Source organism: Bubalus kerabau, chromosome 10 (assembly GCF_029407905.1).
Source record: "Bubalus kerabau isolate K-KA32 ecotype Philippines breed swamp buffalo chromosome 10, PCC_UOA_SB_1v2, whole genome shotgun sequence".
Lineage (NCBI taxonomy): Eukaryota > Metazoa > Chordata > Mammalia > Artiodactyla > Bovidae > Bubalus > Bubalus kerabau.
This window is the reverse complement of record NC_073633.1, coordinates 64720218-64740177: the sequence shown is the minus strand read 5'-3', so window position 1 is coordinate 64740177 and position 19960 is coordinate 64720218. Positions and strand designations below refer to the sequence as shown.

Here is a 19960-nt window from a genome sequence, read left to right as displayed (position 1 = left end):
TGGTATGATTCACAGATGATGATGATGTAGGCAGCACAGCAAAACAGTTAAGAGTGTACACGTGAGCTAGTGGCAACTGTAACCTTGGATACTAACCCCTTTGTGCCTCAGTTTCCCCATCTATAAGGATAATGCCTATTTTATAGGAGTATAGTGAGGATCTAGTGAGAGTCAATGAGAATAAAACATTTAGAATAGCACCTGGCATATGGTAAATGCTGTATGTGTTTGTTAAATAAGCATTTTGGTATTTGGTTACTTTAATTATCTGTATAGGTATAAGAGAACTGAAATATAAGTGTTAACCCCCTCTCCTCCATTATTTATATTTGACTGAGATGTAGTCAAATGAGTTCCTATGTTTTTATTTTTTGCCCCCCCCACCCCTTTTTTTAATATTAAGGGTCAAGTGAGTCTGTTTCTTTCAGTCTCTAATAATTACTAAAATATATTTTAATATTATGCATTAGTGAAGGTGTTAAACATTTTAGGCTATTCTTAACATATATTCTGACCTTAGAAAGGAAACTATCTTAAAGTTTGCTATGATATGAGGAGTTCCCTGGCGGTCCAGTGGTTAGGACTCTGCTTTTATTGCCAAGGGCTCTGGGTTCAGTCCCTGGTTGGGGAATTAAAATCCCAGAAGCCCCATGACATGGCCAAAAAAGAAAAAACGTTTGCTATGGTATGATAAAGACTGTAGAACAAAACTTGGTGTCTTATAATAGTATATTAGGACCTCTCGTCTACTTTTGCCCCAATACAAATGTTAATACATTTCAGAGTCACTGCTAGTTGGATTGAAGCAAACCTCCCAGATGATTCTAAAGACACATGGAAGAAGAGGGGGAGTGTGGATTATGTGGTCCTTCTTGACTGGTTTAGTTCTGCAAAAGATTTACAACTTGGGACAACTCTACGGAGTCTGAAAGATGCACTTTTCAAGGTTAGCAAGTTTCCTTGTTAGTTTACTGTAATTGCAAGCCTTCTCTGGTTGTTAGAAGGGTATGCTGACTAGTTGATTATCTTAAGGACATGAAGATCCATCATGCTTTGGTTGTAGACATTTAAAAAATTCAAATTTAAAAGACTTGTTTTGAATAACCCAATAATATTAAAATTATCTTAATAGGATAATTAGAACTTTCAGAAATGTAAATTATTTGGAAAATGCTGTTTTTGTTATGAAACATAAAGGAAGAAATCACTAAGAAAAAAAGACTGATAGATACGACAATAAAATAAAAACTTAGGTGTGAAAAAATGAACCAATTTGAAGGCAGAAGGTAAAAATATTTGCAACAGATATGGCACTGATTTAGAACACCTAAAATCTGAAGAGTTTTTGCAAATAAATAAGAAAATTACTTAAGATAAAATGTTGAAGTAAGTAGTAGACACAGATAGACATAAATAGAAGATATGAAAGTGACAAAAACATAAAAATATCAACATGACTAGGAATCAGAAATGCAGATTCAAACAGTTAATGTCACTGTCTTGATCAGATTAACAAAGATAAAAATAATACTTGGTTTAATATGTTAAATTATTGAATAGCACTAAATGCTGGTAAGCATGTGGTAAGAATAAAACTCAGTGTGTTGGTAGGAGGGTCAGTTGATGGAACATTGTCCTCCAGGACAGCAGTCTTAAAAGCCTTGAAACAATCATGCTTCAAAGTAGGAAATCGCAGGATATACCCAGGTATAGGCTGATATATGAAATTGCCAGTATTTACCTACTTTTCACTAAAAAAGTGACAGTTTCATAAAGGTAAGCCTAAGGTACCTGTAAGTTTAGTGTATGATAAAGATGACATAACAGATCAGTGAGGAAAAGATGGATTGAAATAACTGGTTTGAGGAGAGCTGGCTAGCCTGTAAGTAAAAGAAGGAGGATCTCTGCCTTATTTCTTAGACCACACTAGATTCCAAATGGGTAAAAGACATAAATACGTTGATTGAAACAATGAACTACCAGGAAAAACCATTGATAATTGTTTTTATTACCTTGATCCTGAACCAAAGAGGCTCATATATTTGACTGTACTGAAAATACCACAAATAAAAAGTCAGAGAAAATATTTGTAACAAGACAAAAACCTATTTTCCTTAATACTCAGAGTACATTCACTGTTTACTAAGAAAAAGAGCAGTCTGTAGAAAAATGGGCAAAAGATGAGATTAAGGTAAGCCATAGACTATAAAGGGTTAATAAATGTATTAAAAGATGTTAAACTTCACATATAAATGCTTATACAACTCATTGTATGTCCCCCGGTTTGGTAAAAACTATAAAGACTTAAAATGGGTGTTCTCATACACTGATGGTAAATCTGTAAATTGACATTGCGTTTTGAAGGGCAGTTTGATGGCATCTTTTAAGCCAATGGTTTTAGGAAATTATTGTACAGAAATACACAAACATATTTTTAAAAGTTCATTTCAAAGATGAGCAATATGTATTAAAAGCCTTAAAATGTTCTTGGCCTACCCTCTTTACTTCTGGGAACTTTTCCTAATGGAGTCAATTAGGTATATGTATAGGATCTTTAGTATTTATCTCAGCATTTTTTATAATTAAATAGGAAAAATAGTAATTGTTGAAACAGTTGATTCAGTTTTGGGGGGTGTGTGTGTGTGTGTATTAAATAGAATATTATCTGGTCATTACAGATGATGATATAGCTCTTTATGGATAACAGATGATCATATAAAAGAAAAGCAGCATAAGTTTCATTATTTTATTAAAAAAAATGAAAAAGTATATATAGAAAACAGTAAGAATAAACTAAAATGTTGGAGTGTTATTTCTGGGTGATGAGGTTATATCATAGAAGATTTTTATCGTATGTTAAGTTGTGTTCCTATTTTTCTTTTAAGATTATGGATTACTTGTGTGATTTTAAAAACCCGATCTATCCATTTGTTTCATTAAATGCTGAATTTTGAATTCAGCTGTCTCTTTTTTTTGGTAATCATTTATAAGAAATGGATCTTTTAAGAACAGTTTAATATTCAGGTTTGTTGTGTTTTTAGCTGTCAAGAGACTGCTGCCATATTATTAAACATACTATTTCCTTATTTTATAGTGGGAAAGTAAAGCTGTCCTGCGCAGTGAACCTTTGGTTTTAGAAGGAGGCTATGAAAACTGGCTCCTTTGTTATCCACAGTATACAACAAATGCTAAAGTTACGCCACCCCCACGAGGCAAGAATGAAGAGGTGTCTGTCTCATGTATGTATGTGAAAATTTTTGTTTAAAATTCCTTTGGTAAAATTTTAAACGTTTTCTGTTCTCAGGGTAGTGTTGGTTGTGTGTGCATTTGTCCTGTTAGATAGCAGTTGCTTTTAGGCATAAAAAATACAAGATGTCCACAGTCTGAAAGTTAATGTTTATCAGTTCATTAAGACTCTTGTGGTTGTCACTGCTTACTTGATGTTTAACTATGACATAGAACATGCATGAGACATGAAGTACTGTTTATGGGGTTTGCTCTTCTTTCAAGAATATTTTTATCTTTTGGGGATTTTAGTGGACTTTACTTACCCTTCACTGGAAGAATCAGTTCCTTCTAAACCTACTGCTCAGATGATACCTCCTATAGAAATCAGTGAAAATACAGAAGTGATAAACAGTCAAGATGAAAGAATGGGACCACTGAATATATCAGCTCCAGCTGAACCAATTGCTGCTTCTAAATATGATGTTTCACCCATAATTCAGCCAGTGCCTATTTTAAAGAATATTCCACAGGTATGTTTTTGGTTTTCTTTTAATTTTATTATGTCTTTTCTTTTAATATTATATTAAGTGTATAGTATAGCAATATGTATCCAGTGTATATGTACCTTCAGTATTTTAGAAAGAAAAATATTGAAAAAATCTATATTCCTCTATTTTTGGTATATTGGTACATTTTTGCCATTAAAAAACTTCATTGTAATTGTCTTACTGCCACAGCAATTTCAGAATAGATCATTGAAAGAATTTTAAACCTAGCTGGGTCCATTTAGTATCAAATCAGATCAGATCAGATCAGTCGCTCAGTCGTGTCCGACTCTTTGCGGCCCCATGAATCGCAGCACGCCAGGCCTCCCTGTCCATCACCAACTCCCGGAGTTCACTCAGACTCATGTCCATCGAGTCAGTGATACCATCCAGCCATCTCATCCTCTGTCGTCCCCTTCTCCTCCTGCCCCCAATCCCTCCCAGCATCAGAGTCTTTTCCAATGAGTCAACTCTTCACATGAGGTGGCCAAAGTACTGGAGTTTCAGCTTTAGCATCATTCCTTCCAAGGACAGTATTAGCACAATGAATTTGAACAACACTTGCAGGTGTTTATTATAAATTTAATTCATAGTATTTTCCCAGATGGTTTGGCTTACAGATGATAGATATATGATGTCAGTATTTTGGTTTTGAAATAGTTCTTTAGTTTGATTTTCTTAGACTTTGACACATAAATTACAGGCATATTTTAACAATAATTGTTTAAAAGAGTTTACATAAAAGATGTTATAATAAAAAATTATAATATCTTTCTTGTCATTAGATTTTACTTAAAGGAAGATAAACTAATTCTTTCCTGTGTATTTTCCAGTAAGATTTTTTTTTTACCATTTTTTTTTTCTCAGATATTTAAATAATATTTCATATTTGAAATAGGTAACATCTGGTTTGTGGAGCAGGCTCTGATTAGAAAATTTAGTCATTTTGGGGGGATATAAAATAAAGCAGTTCATTTCTTCATGTTTTAAGGCCTACTTTTAATATTTTGGATTAAATCTTAAGACTAATTATTTGAATAATTTTTTCTTAAAATGAAAATTTAAGAAATTTTAAAAAGAGCTTATGACATTGCACTTCCTTTCAGTTTAATCATCATGTTATTTAAACCATAATCCCTGTGTGACTTTCTGAGATATGTACAATTTATGAATTATACCTTGATAAACATGTACTATTTAATGCAATCAATAATATGTATCAATAATATATACTGTTTAATAGTCACTGGAGCACACACACATCAAGAAGAGAAGTTCTGACTGAGAGTGGGTATCATCAGGGAGGTCTTCATGGAGGTAGTAGTTTTATCTGGGCTTTAAGAGTGGAGTAGGATTTAAGGATGAAAGAAACAAGTGGAAAAATTTTATGACTGAAGGCACAAAGCATGTTCTGGGATTGGTAAGTAGTTCTGACAGGCTTGGGCACAGCTCTCGGAGAGAGGTGAGTGTGATGATAGATAAGATTGGAAAAGTGGACAGAAGTCATCAAGAGAGACTTTGATCTCTCTTGGAATTTTGTCCTGTAGGCGAAAGGAAATCGTTAAAGAATTTTAAACTTGAAAGTAACATGATCATAGCTATGCTTTTAAGATGAGTGGAAAATGTGGATGAAAACATTTATTTTGATCCCTGTTCACCTTTTATTGTTAACCTCATCCTCATAGTGTTTGTTCTAACTTTATTCACAAATAAATTTAGAAAAGGGTGGGGGCAGGGAAGGTTTTTTTTTTTTTAAGTGAAGAGGCAAAAAGAGCAGAGCAGAGAAATGATTCCTTCTTGTGGTGGTGTTTTCTAATGGGAAAAACATACAGTTCATTTTGTAGGAACACTATACAGGTTGTTACTGGCAGACAGTCTCATTTTTATTTCAGTGAACGTCTCAAGAAATGATGTTAGGGTCATTTTTAACAATTTTGTAGGGTTAGTATATTGTTAAATTGAGGTAAATTACTCAATTTTAATTAGTATCTTATCTCTTATGGAAGTTGTTCTGGAATATTTTATTCATTCTCTCTGCAACATTTTATTTACTGTCAGGCACAGTCTCTACCCTCCTGGAGCTTATGTGCTAATAGGGAAGATTTTAAACAATTAAAGTTGTTTAATCAGAATCCCAGTAATGAATAGAGTATTATGACAGCATATATCAAGAGGCTTAGCTGGTCCTTAGGGATCAGGGAAGTCTTTTCTAAGGGAGAGATATTTAAGCTAAAACTTAATGTTGTGGGCATTATCTAGCAGAACAACTAGTATAAAGGCCTGACTTGGGAAGAAGCATGGCATCTTTGAGGAATTAAAGATGGGGGCAGGGTAAGTATGGCTGGTATATCAAGTAGTATGAGATAAGATTGGGGAGATAAGCAGAAGAGAGACCACACAGGCATGGCAAGACATTTAGATCTAAGTCTGTGTAATCTAAGTACAGTCAGTGGTTTTTGACAGTAAGATTTTAAGTCAGTGGTCAGATCTATGTTTTAAAATGATTACTCTGGTAACAGAATGGAGAAACAACTTTGAAATATATGAAACTCTGAGTTTTTTTATTTGAGCAACACATAGTGGGTATACCCATGTGTTTGTTGGGGGAAATCATGAATTCGGTTTTGGCTGTATGAGGTTTGTGGTATATGTGAGATACTCATGTGAAGACACTGAGTAGGCAGTTGGGTATGTGGAAATGGAACTTTAGGGGTGCTCAGGTCTGGTTTTTTTGTTATAGAATGAAATCTTCATACACAGAACATATTAAAGTGTGGAATCAAGAGGATGTAAGTGCCAAGTGCCTTATGAGAAATCTTGACATTAGGTCATTTACAAATGGATGTTTTTGGCAGATACTGTCTCCACAGAGTGATGGTTCTTTTTATCACAACTTGATATCAAGAACTGAGGTTATTGTGTTCCTGGATTTCAACAAAAGGATGTTTTTCTCTGTTATTTGTTGATACAGATTGATCGTAGTAAAAAACCGGCAATCAAATTGCCTGAAGATCATAGAATAAAATATGAAAGTACAGATCATGAGGAACAGTCTCCTCAGAGTGAAATAGTTGTTCCTGATCGTTCCACAAAACCGGTATTTCCCCCTCCAACTGCTATGCTAACAGACGAAGAAAAAGCTCGTATTCACGCAGAAACTGTCCTTCTAATGGAAAAAAGCAAACAAGAAAAAGAACTTAGAGAAAGGCAGCAAGAGGAACAGAAAGAGAGACTGAGGAGGGAAGAACAAGAACAAAAAGACAGAAAGGAACAAGAAGCTGAAGAAAATGAAATCACAGAGAAGCAACAAAAAGCAGAACAAATGGAAAAGAAAGAAAGTGAACAGGCCAGGAAAGAAGATAAAGAAACTTCAGCAAAGAGGGGCAGAGAAATAACAGGAGTAAAAAGACAAAGTAAAAGTGAACATGAGACTACCGATGCCAAGAAGTCTGTAGAGGATAGGGGGAAGAGGTGTCCAACCCCGGAAGTGCAGAAGAGGTCAGCAGGAGATGTGCCTCATGCCTCTGTGGCAGGAGATTCAAGTTCAGGCAAGGTAAGCGGAAACAGTACAGATTGCCAACTAAGTGTAAAAAAACATACGTAAAAAGTGACATCAGTAGCATTCCATAAACAGGGTAGACATTTCAGTTGATTTTCTAGGAGATGATCGATTTGTACTGATCCAATTACATTTGCTTACCTGCTCTTGATTGGTTGGGACTGGAATTGCTTTTCATGTCTATGGAATGCAACATATTTTTGCTACTTGAGATAAATAGCTGCATTCTTCATTTTTATGCTTGATGTGTGATCATCAAAAGACTAGAGTGAAATATAATCTTCTGATCTCACAATGGAGGAATTAGGTGCCAAATATTTATATGATGAAGTTTGTGTCTGCTTAGAATATGCCCAGTTTATCTTTGTGTGTAATGGTTTTATTTGTCATCTATGTCATTTGTTTGTTCATTCATCTGATCAAAAATATTGACAGTAATCCCATTAATGTTGCCTTTTCCTACCCTTGGCTATTACTCTTCATTGATTTTCATAATTTTGGAGATGTTTTTTTCTTTTTGGCTACCCCACACAACTTGTAGGATCTCAGTTCCCCAACCAGGGACTGAACCTGGGCCTCGGCAATGAAAGTGCCAAATCGTAACTGCTAGACTCTAGGGAGCTCCACTTTTTCTTTGTATTGGGATATAGCCAGTTAGTAAACAGTGCTATGATAGTTTCAGGTGAACAGCAAAGAGATTCAGCCCTACCAGAGAAGGTTTTTTTAACCTAATAATATCATGTGTGCTTTTCATGGGCTTTTTTTTTTGGTCTGTTATGCAATTAAAAGTGCCTTTTCCTTTTGAACTCTTAAGTGTTTTGGGCTTTTAAAAATCCTCCTTTATTCTTTTCCTTCCAGTTTTATTGAGATACAATTGACATATAGCACTGTATAAGTTTAAGATGTACAATATAATGATTGTATCTCATGGAAATACAAAATTTTAAAGAGTAAAAAAATAACTTGTGATAAGAACTCTTAGGATTTACTTAACAACTATCATATGTAACATACAGCAGTGTTAGTCATGTTGTACCTTATATCCACTTATAACTGGAAGTTTGTTTGACTACCTTCCTCCAATTTCCTGTTCTACCTACCTCTGATAACCACAAGTCTGATCCTTTTTCCTTTGTATTTGTTTTGGAAGTATAAATGACTTATAATACTATGTTATTCCTGTTACACAACATAGCCATTTGGTGTTTCTATACATTTCCAAATGATCACCATAGTAAGTCTAGTTATACTATGTCATCATACAAGGATACACAGCTATTGACTGTATTCCCACAATGTATATTTCATCCCTGTGACTCATTTATTTTGCAACTGAAAGTTTGTACCTCTTAATTTTCCTCATCTATTTCTTTTCCTCACCGCCACCACCCCACCAACCCGCTGCCCCACTCCTCATCTCTGGTGGTAACCACTTGTTTGTTCTCGTATCTATAACTTTGTTTTGTCTTGTTCATTTGTTTTTTAGATTCTGCATTAAGTGAAATCATATATTTGTCTTTTGAGGCTGACTTTTTGCTTAGCATAATACCCTCTAGATCCATCCATGTTGTCACAAATGACAAAATTTCATTCTTTTTTATGGGTAATATTCCATTGTGTATATATACTGTACATCTTTATCCATTCATCTATTTATGGGCATCTGGGTTGCTTCCATATTCGTGGCTATTGTAAATAATGATGTAATGAACAAAGGGGTACATATATCTTTTCTAATCAGTGTGTTGTGTTTCTTTGGATAAATAACGAGGAGTAGAATTGCTGGCTCATATGGTAGTTCTATTTTAAATTCTTCTTTAACAATCTCCATACTGTTTTCCATAGTGACTGCACCAATTTACATTCCCATCAACAGTGTGGTACTAGGCTTCCTTTTTCTTTGCATTTGCCAACACTTGTTATATGTCATCTTTTTGGTAATAGCCATTCTGATCGGTGTGAGGTGTTATCTCATTGTGGTTTTGATGCTTTTCCCTGATGACCAGTGATGTTGAGCATCTTTTCATGCGCCTATTGGCCATCTGTCTTTGGAAAAATGTCTATTCAGATCCTGTGCCCATTTTTAAATCAGAGTTTTGTTTCTTTGATGTTGAGTTGTATGAGTTCTTTGTATAATTTGGACATTGACCCCTTATCAGATATATTGTTTGCAAATATCTTCTCCCATTCAGTATAGGTGGCCTTTTCATTTTGTTGGTAGTTTCCTTCTCTGTGCAAAAAGCTTTTTAATTTGATGTAGTCCCATTTTTCTGTCTTTGCTTTTGTTACCTTTGCCTGAGAAGACATATGCCAAAAATTATTACTAAGATGAATGTCAGAGTGTTCCTCCATTGTTTTCTTCTAGAAGTTTTATGGTTTCGGGTTTTACATTTAAGTCTTTCATCCATTTTGAATTTATTTTTGTGTATGTATGAGAGGATATACTAGTTTGATTCTTTTGCATGTAGCTGTCCAGTTTTTCCAAAACCAGGTTTTAAAAATATTTTGGGGTTTTTTCGTTTGTTTTATGTCTTCTCTCTTGGCTTTTTTGTTTTTGTTTGTTTTGGCTGCTTCATGCAGCTCGCAGGCTCTTAGTTTCCCGACCAGAGATTGAACCTGGGGCCATGGCAGTGAAAGCGTTGAATCCTAACCACTGAACTACCAGGGAACTCCTGTCTGTTTTTAAAATTAATAAAATGTCAGTGCTCTTTGTATGCTGAAATTTAGAATGCCTACATATTTTGAATTATTTTGTTCAATAAAGAGATGTGGAAAAAATTATATGCTTGCCTATATAGCTCAAAAGTGTGGTGCATCTTTAATACTATTCATTGAAGACGTTGACTTTTCTTCATTGTCTAATCCTCCTTGTGTGGATATACTACATGTGATGGACACTGGATTGCTTCTGTTTGGGGGCTATTATGAATAATAATTCCATGAACATTTGCATCCAAGTCTTTGTGTGGAAATAAATTTTCTTATCTTTGGAGTTGACACTTAGAAGTGAAACTGTGTTGTTTTTTTTTGAGAAACTTTAAAAAGCCACCATCTTTATAAGCTATAAACACATACTCCTTCCCCTTGCTGTGATAATGTTAGGACTTTAAGAAAACATGTATAGTTCATCTTTTAAAAAATATTAAGGGCAGCCAACACAAGGTTTGTGGTTCTTTGCTATGGCAAAATTTAATATAAAAATCCTTTTCCTTCTCTTTTTAAAACTAGTCTCGAGAGCCTTTGACAAGAGCGAGAAGTGAAGAAATGGGGAGGGTTGTACCAGGACTGCCGTCGGGCTGGGCCAAGGTAAAACTCCAAATTAGCACAGAAAGAAATTACATGGCACTGTTTTGTTTAAAAAAAAAAAAAAAAAACAACTTATGAACTTGTTTATTCTGCATCTTCTCTAACGCAGAGTTGACTCTGTTTCTTCATTATAAAGGACATAGCTCATTTCCCTAATTACAGCATGGTTAGATTTCTGGATAGCCAGTCAGGGATGCTGGCTATAATATATGAGCATTCTGGCATGTCATTTAAAAACAGTGTTATCATTTTAAAACCTAAGGTTCTTTGAAAGTTTAATTATAGAAGTGATTATCACCATTTTATTCAAATTATTTTAATCCAAAAGTAAACTTAGTAGTGGAATACTTTTCAGTTTTTGTTGTTGTTTATTCAATGTTCATTGTTTTTTGACCTGTGCTTTCTTTCCCCGCCTAAGTTTCTTGATCCCATCACTGGAACTTTTCGTTACTATCATTCGCCTACCAACACTGTTCATATGTATCCACCGGAAATGGCTCCTTCATCTGCACCTCCTTCCACCCCTCCAACTCATAAAGCCAAGCCACAGATTCCTGCTGAGCGGGATAGGGAACCGTCTAAACTGAAGCGCTCCTACTCCTCCCCAGATATCACCCAGGCCATTCAAGAGGAAGAGAAGAGGAGGCCAACAGTAACTCCAGCAGTTAATCGGGAAAACAAGTAAGTTTATCCTAACTTCTAGGAACAGAATCATTTGCTGTATTTGAAAACTTCTTAAACATACCAGTTTACTAATATCAGGGAGACAGAAAATTCTGTGGATGGCTAACCCAGCTGTTTTTGTTTACTGTAGAGGAAAAAAATAAATGGATTAAATGTCCTTGGTTTTTCTCCCAAATGTCACAGACTAACTTAAATGTGTCAAAAAGGATTCTGTGATTCATTCACTAATTCATATGTATTAATGTAGATATAAAAGTATGCACCTTGTTATCTTTTCAGTGTGCGACTACATAGATGTTTTTTATAAACTTCATATGATCCCTAAATTTCCCTTTGAGAACTATAATTTATAGGATTGTTGAATATGTCTTGTTGTAGCTCTTAAATTCCAAACTTAAAAAAAAAAAACACTCAGTAACATGGGGGCAAACTTAATGTATTAAAATAATAAGCATTATAGTGTGTATCAGCTTCTAATCCTTATTCTGTTCCCTTTTCTTCATTGCATTTCTGTTCCTCTGTTCACCAGTGGTGATGAATAGGTTCATTTAAGTTTTCCCAAAACAGTATCTCATTTAGATGTATTCCTGGCTTTATCAGTTATTGAATACTCTAATGCTCCTGGCTTATGAGATAGTTTTCTAGTCTTTATCACTTCTGATCATTAATTTTGGGGGATGTAGGGTAGATAGAGGTGAAAATAAATGGGATTTTTTGATTTGCTAAATACACTCTTAATTGCTGAGGAATTCTAACTAGGCTGTCTTTTTGGCCTCTTCAGAATCACATTCCCCAAAAGTAGTTAATATATTTTCCTCTTAAGAACTTACCCTGCCAGGTACAAGCTTAACTGGAGGAGATTTTGTAAATTCTGAAAATCTGTAGATTTCAGGGCTCACTATTAAAACTGGTAAGAATTTAATTCTTTCTTGAATCATTATTCTTATTAAAGTTTGTTAATGTGACAATTTAAAAACTACAGCATATGTAGTTTGTATATTTTTAAATATATATTGAACAGTGCGTACACCTGAGCCATGTGTAAACAAAAACTGGTTGGAATATAATGTTTAATCTGTTCTCAGTATTCCTTTCAGAGGTGGAGATATACTTAGGATCAGTAATAAAAGAAAGACTTAGCAATTAGGAGTTTTCTTAGTGTCCTTATACAGTTAAAAATTACATATATAAATCAAATACACTGCATGACGAAAGTCTTGTAGGCATTCTCTAGTTCAGTGCTTCCAGTGGCCATGTTGATAGACATGTTCTTTACCTGTTTTGTCCAGTATGGTAGTGGCTATTTTGAATTGTGGCTACTATAAGAGCTAAAAAGTTTTAAATTTATTGTGGCTACTGGTTGCTACCATATTTGTCAGCACAGCTCTAGACTTCAGGTTATAGTACCCAAATAACCTCTGCCTCCTGTGTGTGCTCCGCAGTTACTGGCATTCTGGTTGAATTCAACATTTGGTAATGCTCAACTTCCTGGGATCATTTAAAAACATTTGAAAGAGCCTTCTCTATTAGAACACTCTACCTGTTCATGAGAAACCAAAGAACCTATTGATCTCTCAGGGTATCTGTAAGAAACATGTGCTCACGTAAGAAGTTAAAGACCCTCATGGGAGCATCACCAGTGTCACTTAGATACTAAATGTTCTTTAAGACCCAGTACCTTATGACCTAACTTAGTAACTATCTGCAGGATTACCATATACCATGGTACAGATGCTGGAGTTTGCTGCCCTTTGAAGTATGAACCTTCATGTCACATGCCCTGCATTTTAAGATGTCATGTGCACTTTTTCTTCCGTAGGCCAACAAGCTATCCTAAAGCTGAGATCACAAGACTTTCTGCTTCTCAAATTCGGAACCTCAATCCTGTTTTTGGAGGATCTGGACCAGCTCTCACTGGACTTCGTAATTTAGGAAATACTTGTTACATGAACTCAATATTACAGTGCCTGTGCAATACGCCACATCTGGCTGATTATTTCAACCGCAACTGTTACCAGGATGATATTAATAGGTAAAGAAATATCATACTTTTCTGCAGTATCATGTTAAAAGGGTGCTCTAACCACACTTCCTTACCACCCAGCTCCAGAGATGTCAGATTAGGAAAGAACAATGTAGAGAACATTGTTCTTAAGAAAAATGTAAAGAAAAGCCTTCTTTGATTGGTGAAGGACAGACAGGAAAGGAACAGTGCAGGAAGGCAGAACCTCACTGTCATAAATTGGAGCCTACTGGTAAGGAACAGGAGACTGCGGAGGGCTGATAGACAAAAAGAAGCAACTTGGAGGGGTGTCATCAAAGTAAGATTCAGGTAAGTATTTGGTGATAAACCTATGAATAAGCATTTTAGTGTAGGGTCACATATTACAGTATGTGAATAGTTTAATGATATCAAGAACCTGCTGTATCTTAGCTTTTTATAATTTGTTTTTTGTAACTTTAATTATGTTTGCAAAGGTCAAATTTGCTGGGGCATAAAGGTGAAGTTGCAGAAGAATTTGGCATAATCATGAAAGCCCTGTGGACGGGACAGTACCGGTACATCAGTCCAAAAGACTTTAAAATCACCATTGGGAAGATCAATGACCAGTTTGCAGGATACAGCCAGCAAGATTCACAAGAACTGCTTCTGTTCCTAATGGATGGTCTCCATGAAGATCTTAATAAAGTAAGATTGTTTTTTTCTAAGTTGCGAAGGCTCTTTAGGGTTGCTCAGTGTTGCACTCATTTTTGTAGCAATTTAAAATTATAGCTGTTGATTGTTCAGTGCTAATTTATTCAAATCTAGGGACTACGGCATGAAACTTTAAAATAAATACATCTGTTAGGTTTACTCTTTGAATGGCTGCTAAGTGACTTCAGTCGTGTCCAACTCTTAGCAACCCCATGGACTGCAGGCCACCAGGCTCCTCCATCCATGGGATTTTCCAGGCAAGAGTACTGGAGTGAGGTGCCATTGCCTTCTCTGACTATTTGAATGGAAGTCTATACAATTTGTATTTACTTGTGAAAATGTTAACAGGCTGTATTATTGTGAGGAATTTATAAAAATTGTAAATTTGTAAACACAGGTGTCAGAGATCCTGCGTTTGTGACCCATATGACCAAAGGATTCATGTGAAAAGTTACTATTTGTATACAATGGCTTCTTTTTAGCACCAAGCTGTCTTCTCTTTTGAATACTTTTGCTATCACCTCTCTTACCAGCGAACATAGACATACACATATACACACACATATATGTGTATGTCTGTATATGTTTATGAAGATAGTGTGTATCCATCCGTGAGACTAGGGCCAGAAAAATGACATCTAGTTGTAACCCTAACTCCCAGGTATATGTGGAATGTCTTTTCAAAATCAGACTTTGCAGCTTTTTAAATAAAAATTTATTAAGAAATTGAAACTAGTTACACCCTTTTGATAAAGTGGGTTTTGGTTTTTTGGGGAGTTATTTTTGATTAGCATTTTTTTGTAGCATCAAATTTTTTGATTCAGTCAGTTCAGTTCAGTCGCTCAGTCATGTCCGACTCTTTGCAACCCCATGAATCGCAGCACACCAGGCCTCCCTGTCCATCACCAGCTCCTAGAGTTCACCCCGACTCATGTCCATCGAGTCAGTGATGCCAAGATTTATATTGAATATACTTTCAATTTTATATTTAAATGTTGACTTTGAGATATTAATACAGAGTTTAAATCTTATTTTCAGGCTGATAATCGGAAGAGACATAAAGAAGAAAATAATGATCATCTCGATGACTTTAAAGCTGCAGAACATGCATGGCAGAAACACAAGCAGCTCAATGAATCTATCATTGTTGCACTTTTTCAGGGTCAATTCAAATCCACAGTACAGTGCCTCACCTGTCACAAAAAGTCTAGAACATTTGAGGCCTTCATGTATTTGTCTCTCCCACTAGCATCTACAAGTAAATGTACATTACAGGTAAACTAAGATTGAGAGAAAATGATTTATTGAAGGAAAAAATTTTTTATACGCACATAGAGTTGTACTTGACTTGGTAATTGATTTCTGCTCTTTATCCCTGTAAACATTTTATAGGTTAAACCTCACAGAAAAATTGTTTTAATTAAGCCTATGCAGATTTGAAGAAAGTATGCATTTTTAAAAGAAATTTTCAAAATATTTTCCTATTAAATATTCTTTTAGAGTTGATAATGTTTTTCAAAGTCTGTATTGAAGTTTTAGAATTTGGGAAACTGTATGTTGACTTTAATTCAGGTACACTTTTTATAAGAAATTGTTCTACATGAGGTATCAAATAAATATCCTATTTTGCACACAACAGCAGTGTGATTTAGAGAGCTTGTTGACACTTTTAGTGTTAGCCTCTTGTTAGTCAGAACGTCCTGAACCACCAGGTAGAAGTTTTCCCTTGATGCTCTCAGGACATGTAGACGTCTTCCCTCCTCCATGGGCACAGCACCATCACTCTCCACAATTTGTCCCTATCAACTCCTCCCATCTGCTTCCTCAGTAGATCATAACTCTGGAGGTGGGGGGGGTTGGGGTGGGGGAACAGGAGCTGCTTTGTAAATAGCTTATTCCTCATGCCTGACAAAGTAACTTATTGAATAGATGCTCAGTAATAAAAAAAATAAGTTAACAAATATCTACTACTTATTTTTGCCTCCAGGATTGCCTTAGGTTATTTTCCAAAGAAGAAAAACTCACAGATAACAACAGGTTTTACTGCAGTCATTGCAGAGCTCGTCGGGATTCCCTAAAAAAGATAGAAATCTGGAAGCTGCCACCTGTGCTTTTAGTGCATCTGAAACGGTAAAAGGGACACATTTTTCTACCTGTTTAGTACTTTTTAGATGAAGGATTTCTATGTATTTTATTCTAAACTTTATTGTGCTCTCTGCTTAGGATGTATAACAAAGAAAGATTATCAGGTTAGGGTACTTCTAGGGGGAAATTAGCGGAGAAGGCAATGGCACCCCACTCCAGTCCTCTTGCCTGGAAACTCCCATGGGCGGAGGAGCCTGGTGGGCTGCAGTCCATGGGGTCGCTAAGAGTCGGACATGACTGAGCGACTTCACTTTCACTTTTCACTTGCATGCATTGGAGAAGGAAATGGCAACCCACTCCAGTGTTCTTTCCTGGAAAATCCCAGGGACGGGGGAGCCTGGTGGGCTGCTGTCTACGGGGTCTCACAGAGTCAGACACGACTAAAGCGATTTAGCGGCAGCAGCAGCAGGAAAATTAGGCAGAAATGAAGAGGCTCGTTCACTTTCGTTTTTGCAATAACTGCAAAATGACAGCACCGCTTTTTCATGTAACTCTGTCTTTAAAAATCACTGAAACTGGGGCAGGAGGGATAGATTGGGAGTTTGAGATTGACACATAAACGCTGCTGTATTTAAAACAGATAACCAACCTACTGTATAGCACAAGGAACACTGTTCAGTATTCTTTGATAACCTAAATGGGAAAAGAATTTGAAAAAGAAGACAGAAGTATAACTGAATCACTTTGCTGTACACCTGAAACTAACACATTATTAATCAATGATACTCCAATATAAAAAATTTTTACAAATCAGTGAAACAAAATTATTTTCAAATTATTGGAGATTCTTAGGCAGTTATTTATGTTAATTTCAACACTGATATATTCAAATCTCTTGTGTAGATTTTCTACAAAAGCTTATTATATCAGTTGTCCTTTACTGCTTGTTGCAGATTGCAAAGGTATAGATAAACATTCTACAAATGATTACACATTTGTTCTGTTAAGATTATTAGTGCTGTGTATTATTCTTGGAGAATATCTTATTAAAGTATAAATGGTTCAGAGTTCACTCTTTAAAAAATAATTTTGAAATAAACATATTACACCAACCAGTATTTTGGTGTTTAAAGCAGTGTGTTAGGATAATGCCATTATCTAGGCTGTCACTAGGCTGTGTGCATGCAGTTTCTGGTTCTAGTTTCTTCAAGTTCAGTTCAGTCGCTCAGTCGTGTCCAACTCTTTGCAATCCCATGAACTGCAGCACGCCAGGCCTCCCTGTCCATCACCAGCTCCCAGAGTTTACCCAAACTCATGTCCATTGAGTTGGTGATGCCATCCAACTATCTCATCCTCTGTTGTCCCCTTCTCCTCCTGCCCTCAATCTTTCCCAGCATTGGGGTCTTTTCAAATGAGTCAGCTCTTTGCATCAGGTGGCCAAAGTATTGGAGTTTCAGCTTCAACATCAGTCCCTCCAATGAACACCCAGGACTGATCTCATTTAGGACGGACTGGTTGGATCTCAAAGTACAAGCTCAAATCTGGAGCCACTCTCTTCTGTTACTTCTCTGTACTTTGTGGTGATTAGCATTATAAATGGGGGTGTTACTGACTTCTTGCCTTTGTCTAAGACTCATCTAATGGCTCTAGCTGGTCTGGGGATTAAGGGACCAAGGTGTGGCTCTACCTCCATCACTGTTTACCTGGGCCAAGACTTTTATGCACCTCAGTTTCATTTGTAAAACAGAAATGAAACCAAGTATCTTTAGACAAGTCCCTCCACTATTAAAATGCTGGGTGTGTGTTTGAAATAGATTTTATGTCTAAACATAAAAACTGTCTAAAACTCTGGATTGTTAATGAATGAATTAGGGTTCATTTTGATGTCTTTGGTCTGTCAGTGTAACTGCTGTAATGTTTTGCTCTGCAGTTTTTCCTATGATGGCAGGTGGAAACAAAAATTACAGACATCTGTGGACTTTCCATTAGAAAATCTTGACTTGTCGCAGTATGTTATTGGCCCAAAGAACAATCTGAAGAAATACAACTTGTTTTCTGTTTCAGTAAGTATCTCATTGACCAAAATACTTTTCTTTCTAAGCAAACTGAAAAAACAAGTTTCAGGTTGTCCCTTACCTCACAGGAAAGTAGGAACTACATTAAGGCTTTGAAATTATTGACATTTTAAATAATTCAACTTGAATTGATTTTCTGTCTTGTTTGGCACAGAATCACTACGGTGGGCTGGACGGTGGCCACTACACTGCCTATTGTAAAAATGCATCAAGACAGCGGTGGTTTAAATTTGACGATCATGAGGTTTCTGATATTTCCATTTCTTCGGTGAAATCTTCAGCAGCTTATATCCTCTTTTATACGTCACTGGGACCACGAATAACTGATGTAGCCACGTAAGGAGAAGTAGGTTTTAAGCTAGTTATCTTTTAACAGGCTGAGCAACACAACTCTTGAATTGCTTATAAAGATTCTGGATAGGCATAGCTGACCATTTAAAGGACTTGTAGGACACTGAGAGCTGTGTTACTATACCATATACTTCTGGTCAGCGCCATTATCAAAAAACTGACCAAGAACATTTAACAAGTATTGCAGTAAGCATTCCTTACAGGTACCATTTATTTCAAAACAAGTTTTTTAGTTTGCTCCAAAGTTAAATTAATTAACTAGCTAAGCATTATTATTCTGCTGGTCTAAAAATCATTGTATCCTTTATTTTCCTATTCACTGTTATGGCCTTTTCACATTTCTAAATCCCAGCTTGATCTACTGAATACTCTAGAATGATGTAAAGCAGATAGGAATGTATGTGTATATATTTATTGCACACTTGCACATCAAATCAATGTACATAGTATAATATGTGGTCCTTTTGTGAAGCCTAGAACTCAGAGGATTGCTACCCCCCCACTTTTGGCCTATTCTGAGTAACTGCAGTGCTTTCTTAGGGACATGACAGGGCAAAGCTATTTTTCTGTTGGCTTTGGGCTGTATTTGTGCACTAAATCTTTATTCTAAAAAAATAAATGGAAACTTTTCTTTAATTTTTTAAATGAGAATTTTCATTTACACCTACATTAAAATCTTAATGAGAAAAATAATTTAAAACCCTATAAGTGTTCTGTCTTTAATTTTTGTTGTTGAACAGGACAGCAGAATTATAATTTTTACACATACTTTATCCCAATACAGTGACTTAAAATTTAGTACACTTACTCTGTTGCATCACTTGATTCCATTCTTCCTTCACCTTGACCATGAACTGCATATAGCACTTACGATTCTCTCAAGAGTTGAAAGTCAAAGTAGGATATAAAACCTTAACACCCAGGCAGACTTATTCTATCACAAGTAGTAGAATTCTTAGGATTAAGGTAAAAAGATAACTGCAAAGTGAACTGCATTTTAAACCACATCTTTAAAAACTGATGTATTAAAAGGGATAGAGGGGCGTAGAATTTATCATTTACCTCAGGGACTCGGTTGTTACAGGTAAAATCTATATAAACACTCCACATAAAAACAAGATTATAAAGGTGTTCCTGAAAGATGTTGCCATTACTGGATTCCCAGGAAGAAGATGCAAGAATCAGTTTTGAATTGTGAAATGGACGACTTCTCATGTTTTGCAATTAGTCTGAGTGACTTATAGCTTCTTGGCTAAATTATCAGATTAATATTTTCAAATCACAGAGCCACTTGAACAAAAGTTATTTCAGTTTAGCTCCATGAAGTATCCTTGGAAAATAAGTTTATTGGATATATCTAATTATGAGATAATCTATGATAAAAATACACATTACTAAACAATGCACTTTGAAATATGCACACAGTGCATAA

The 19960-nt window shown here is 35.6% G+C and overlaps 1 protein-coding gene across 1 annotated transcript in view; it reads left to right on the top strand.

Annotated features, from left to right (window-relative positions):
- Positions 1-19164, top strand: part of USP8 (ubiquitin specific peptidase 8) — a 50745-nt gene extending 31581 nt beyond the window's left edge. The window contains exons 8-19 of the mRNA XM_055537985.1: positions 784-946; positions 3095-3239; positions 3538-3758; positions 6745-7326; positions 10561-10638; positions 11057-11319; positions 13142-13354; positions 13801-14011; positions 15056-15292; positions 16005-16147; positions 18033-18165; positions 18332-19164. Of these exons, the coding sequence (XP_055393960.1) occupies positions 784-946; positions 3095-3239; positions 3538-3758; positions 6745-7326; positions 10561-10638; positions 11057-11319; positions 13142-13354; positions 13801-14011; positions 15056-15292; positions 16005-16147; positions 18033-18165; positions 18332-18517 (2575 nt within the window). The 3' untranslated portion in view covers positions 18518-19164. The remainder of the gene's footprint in view (positions 1-783; positions 947-3094; positions 3240-3537; positions 3759-6744; positions 7327-10560; positions 10639-11056; positions 11320-13141; positions 13355-13800; positions 14012-15055; positions 15293-16004; positions 16148-18032; positions 18166-18331) is intronic.
- Positions 19165-19960: the final 796 nt, after the last annotated feature.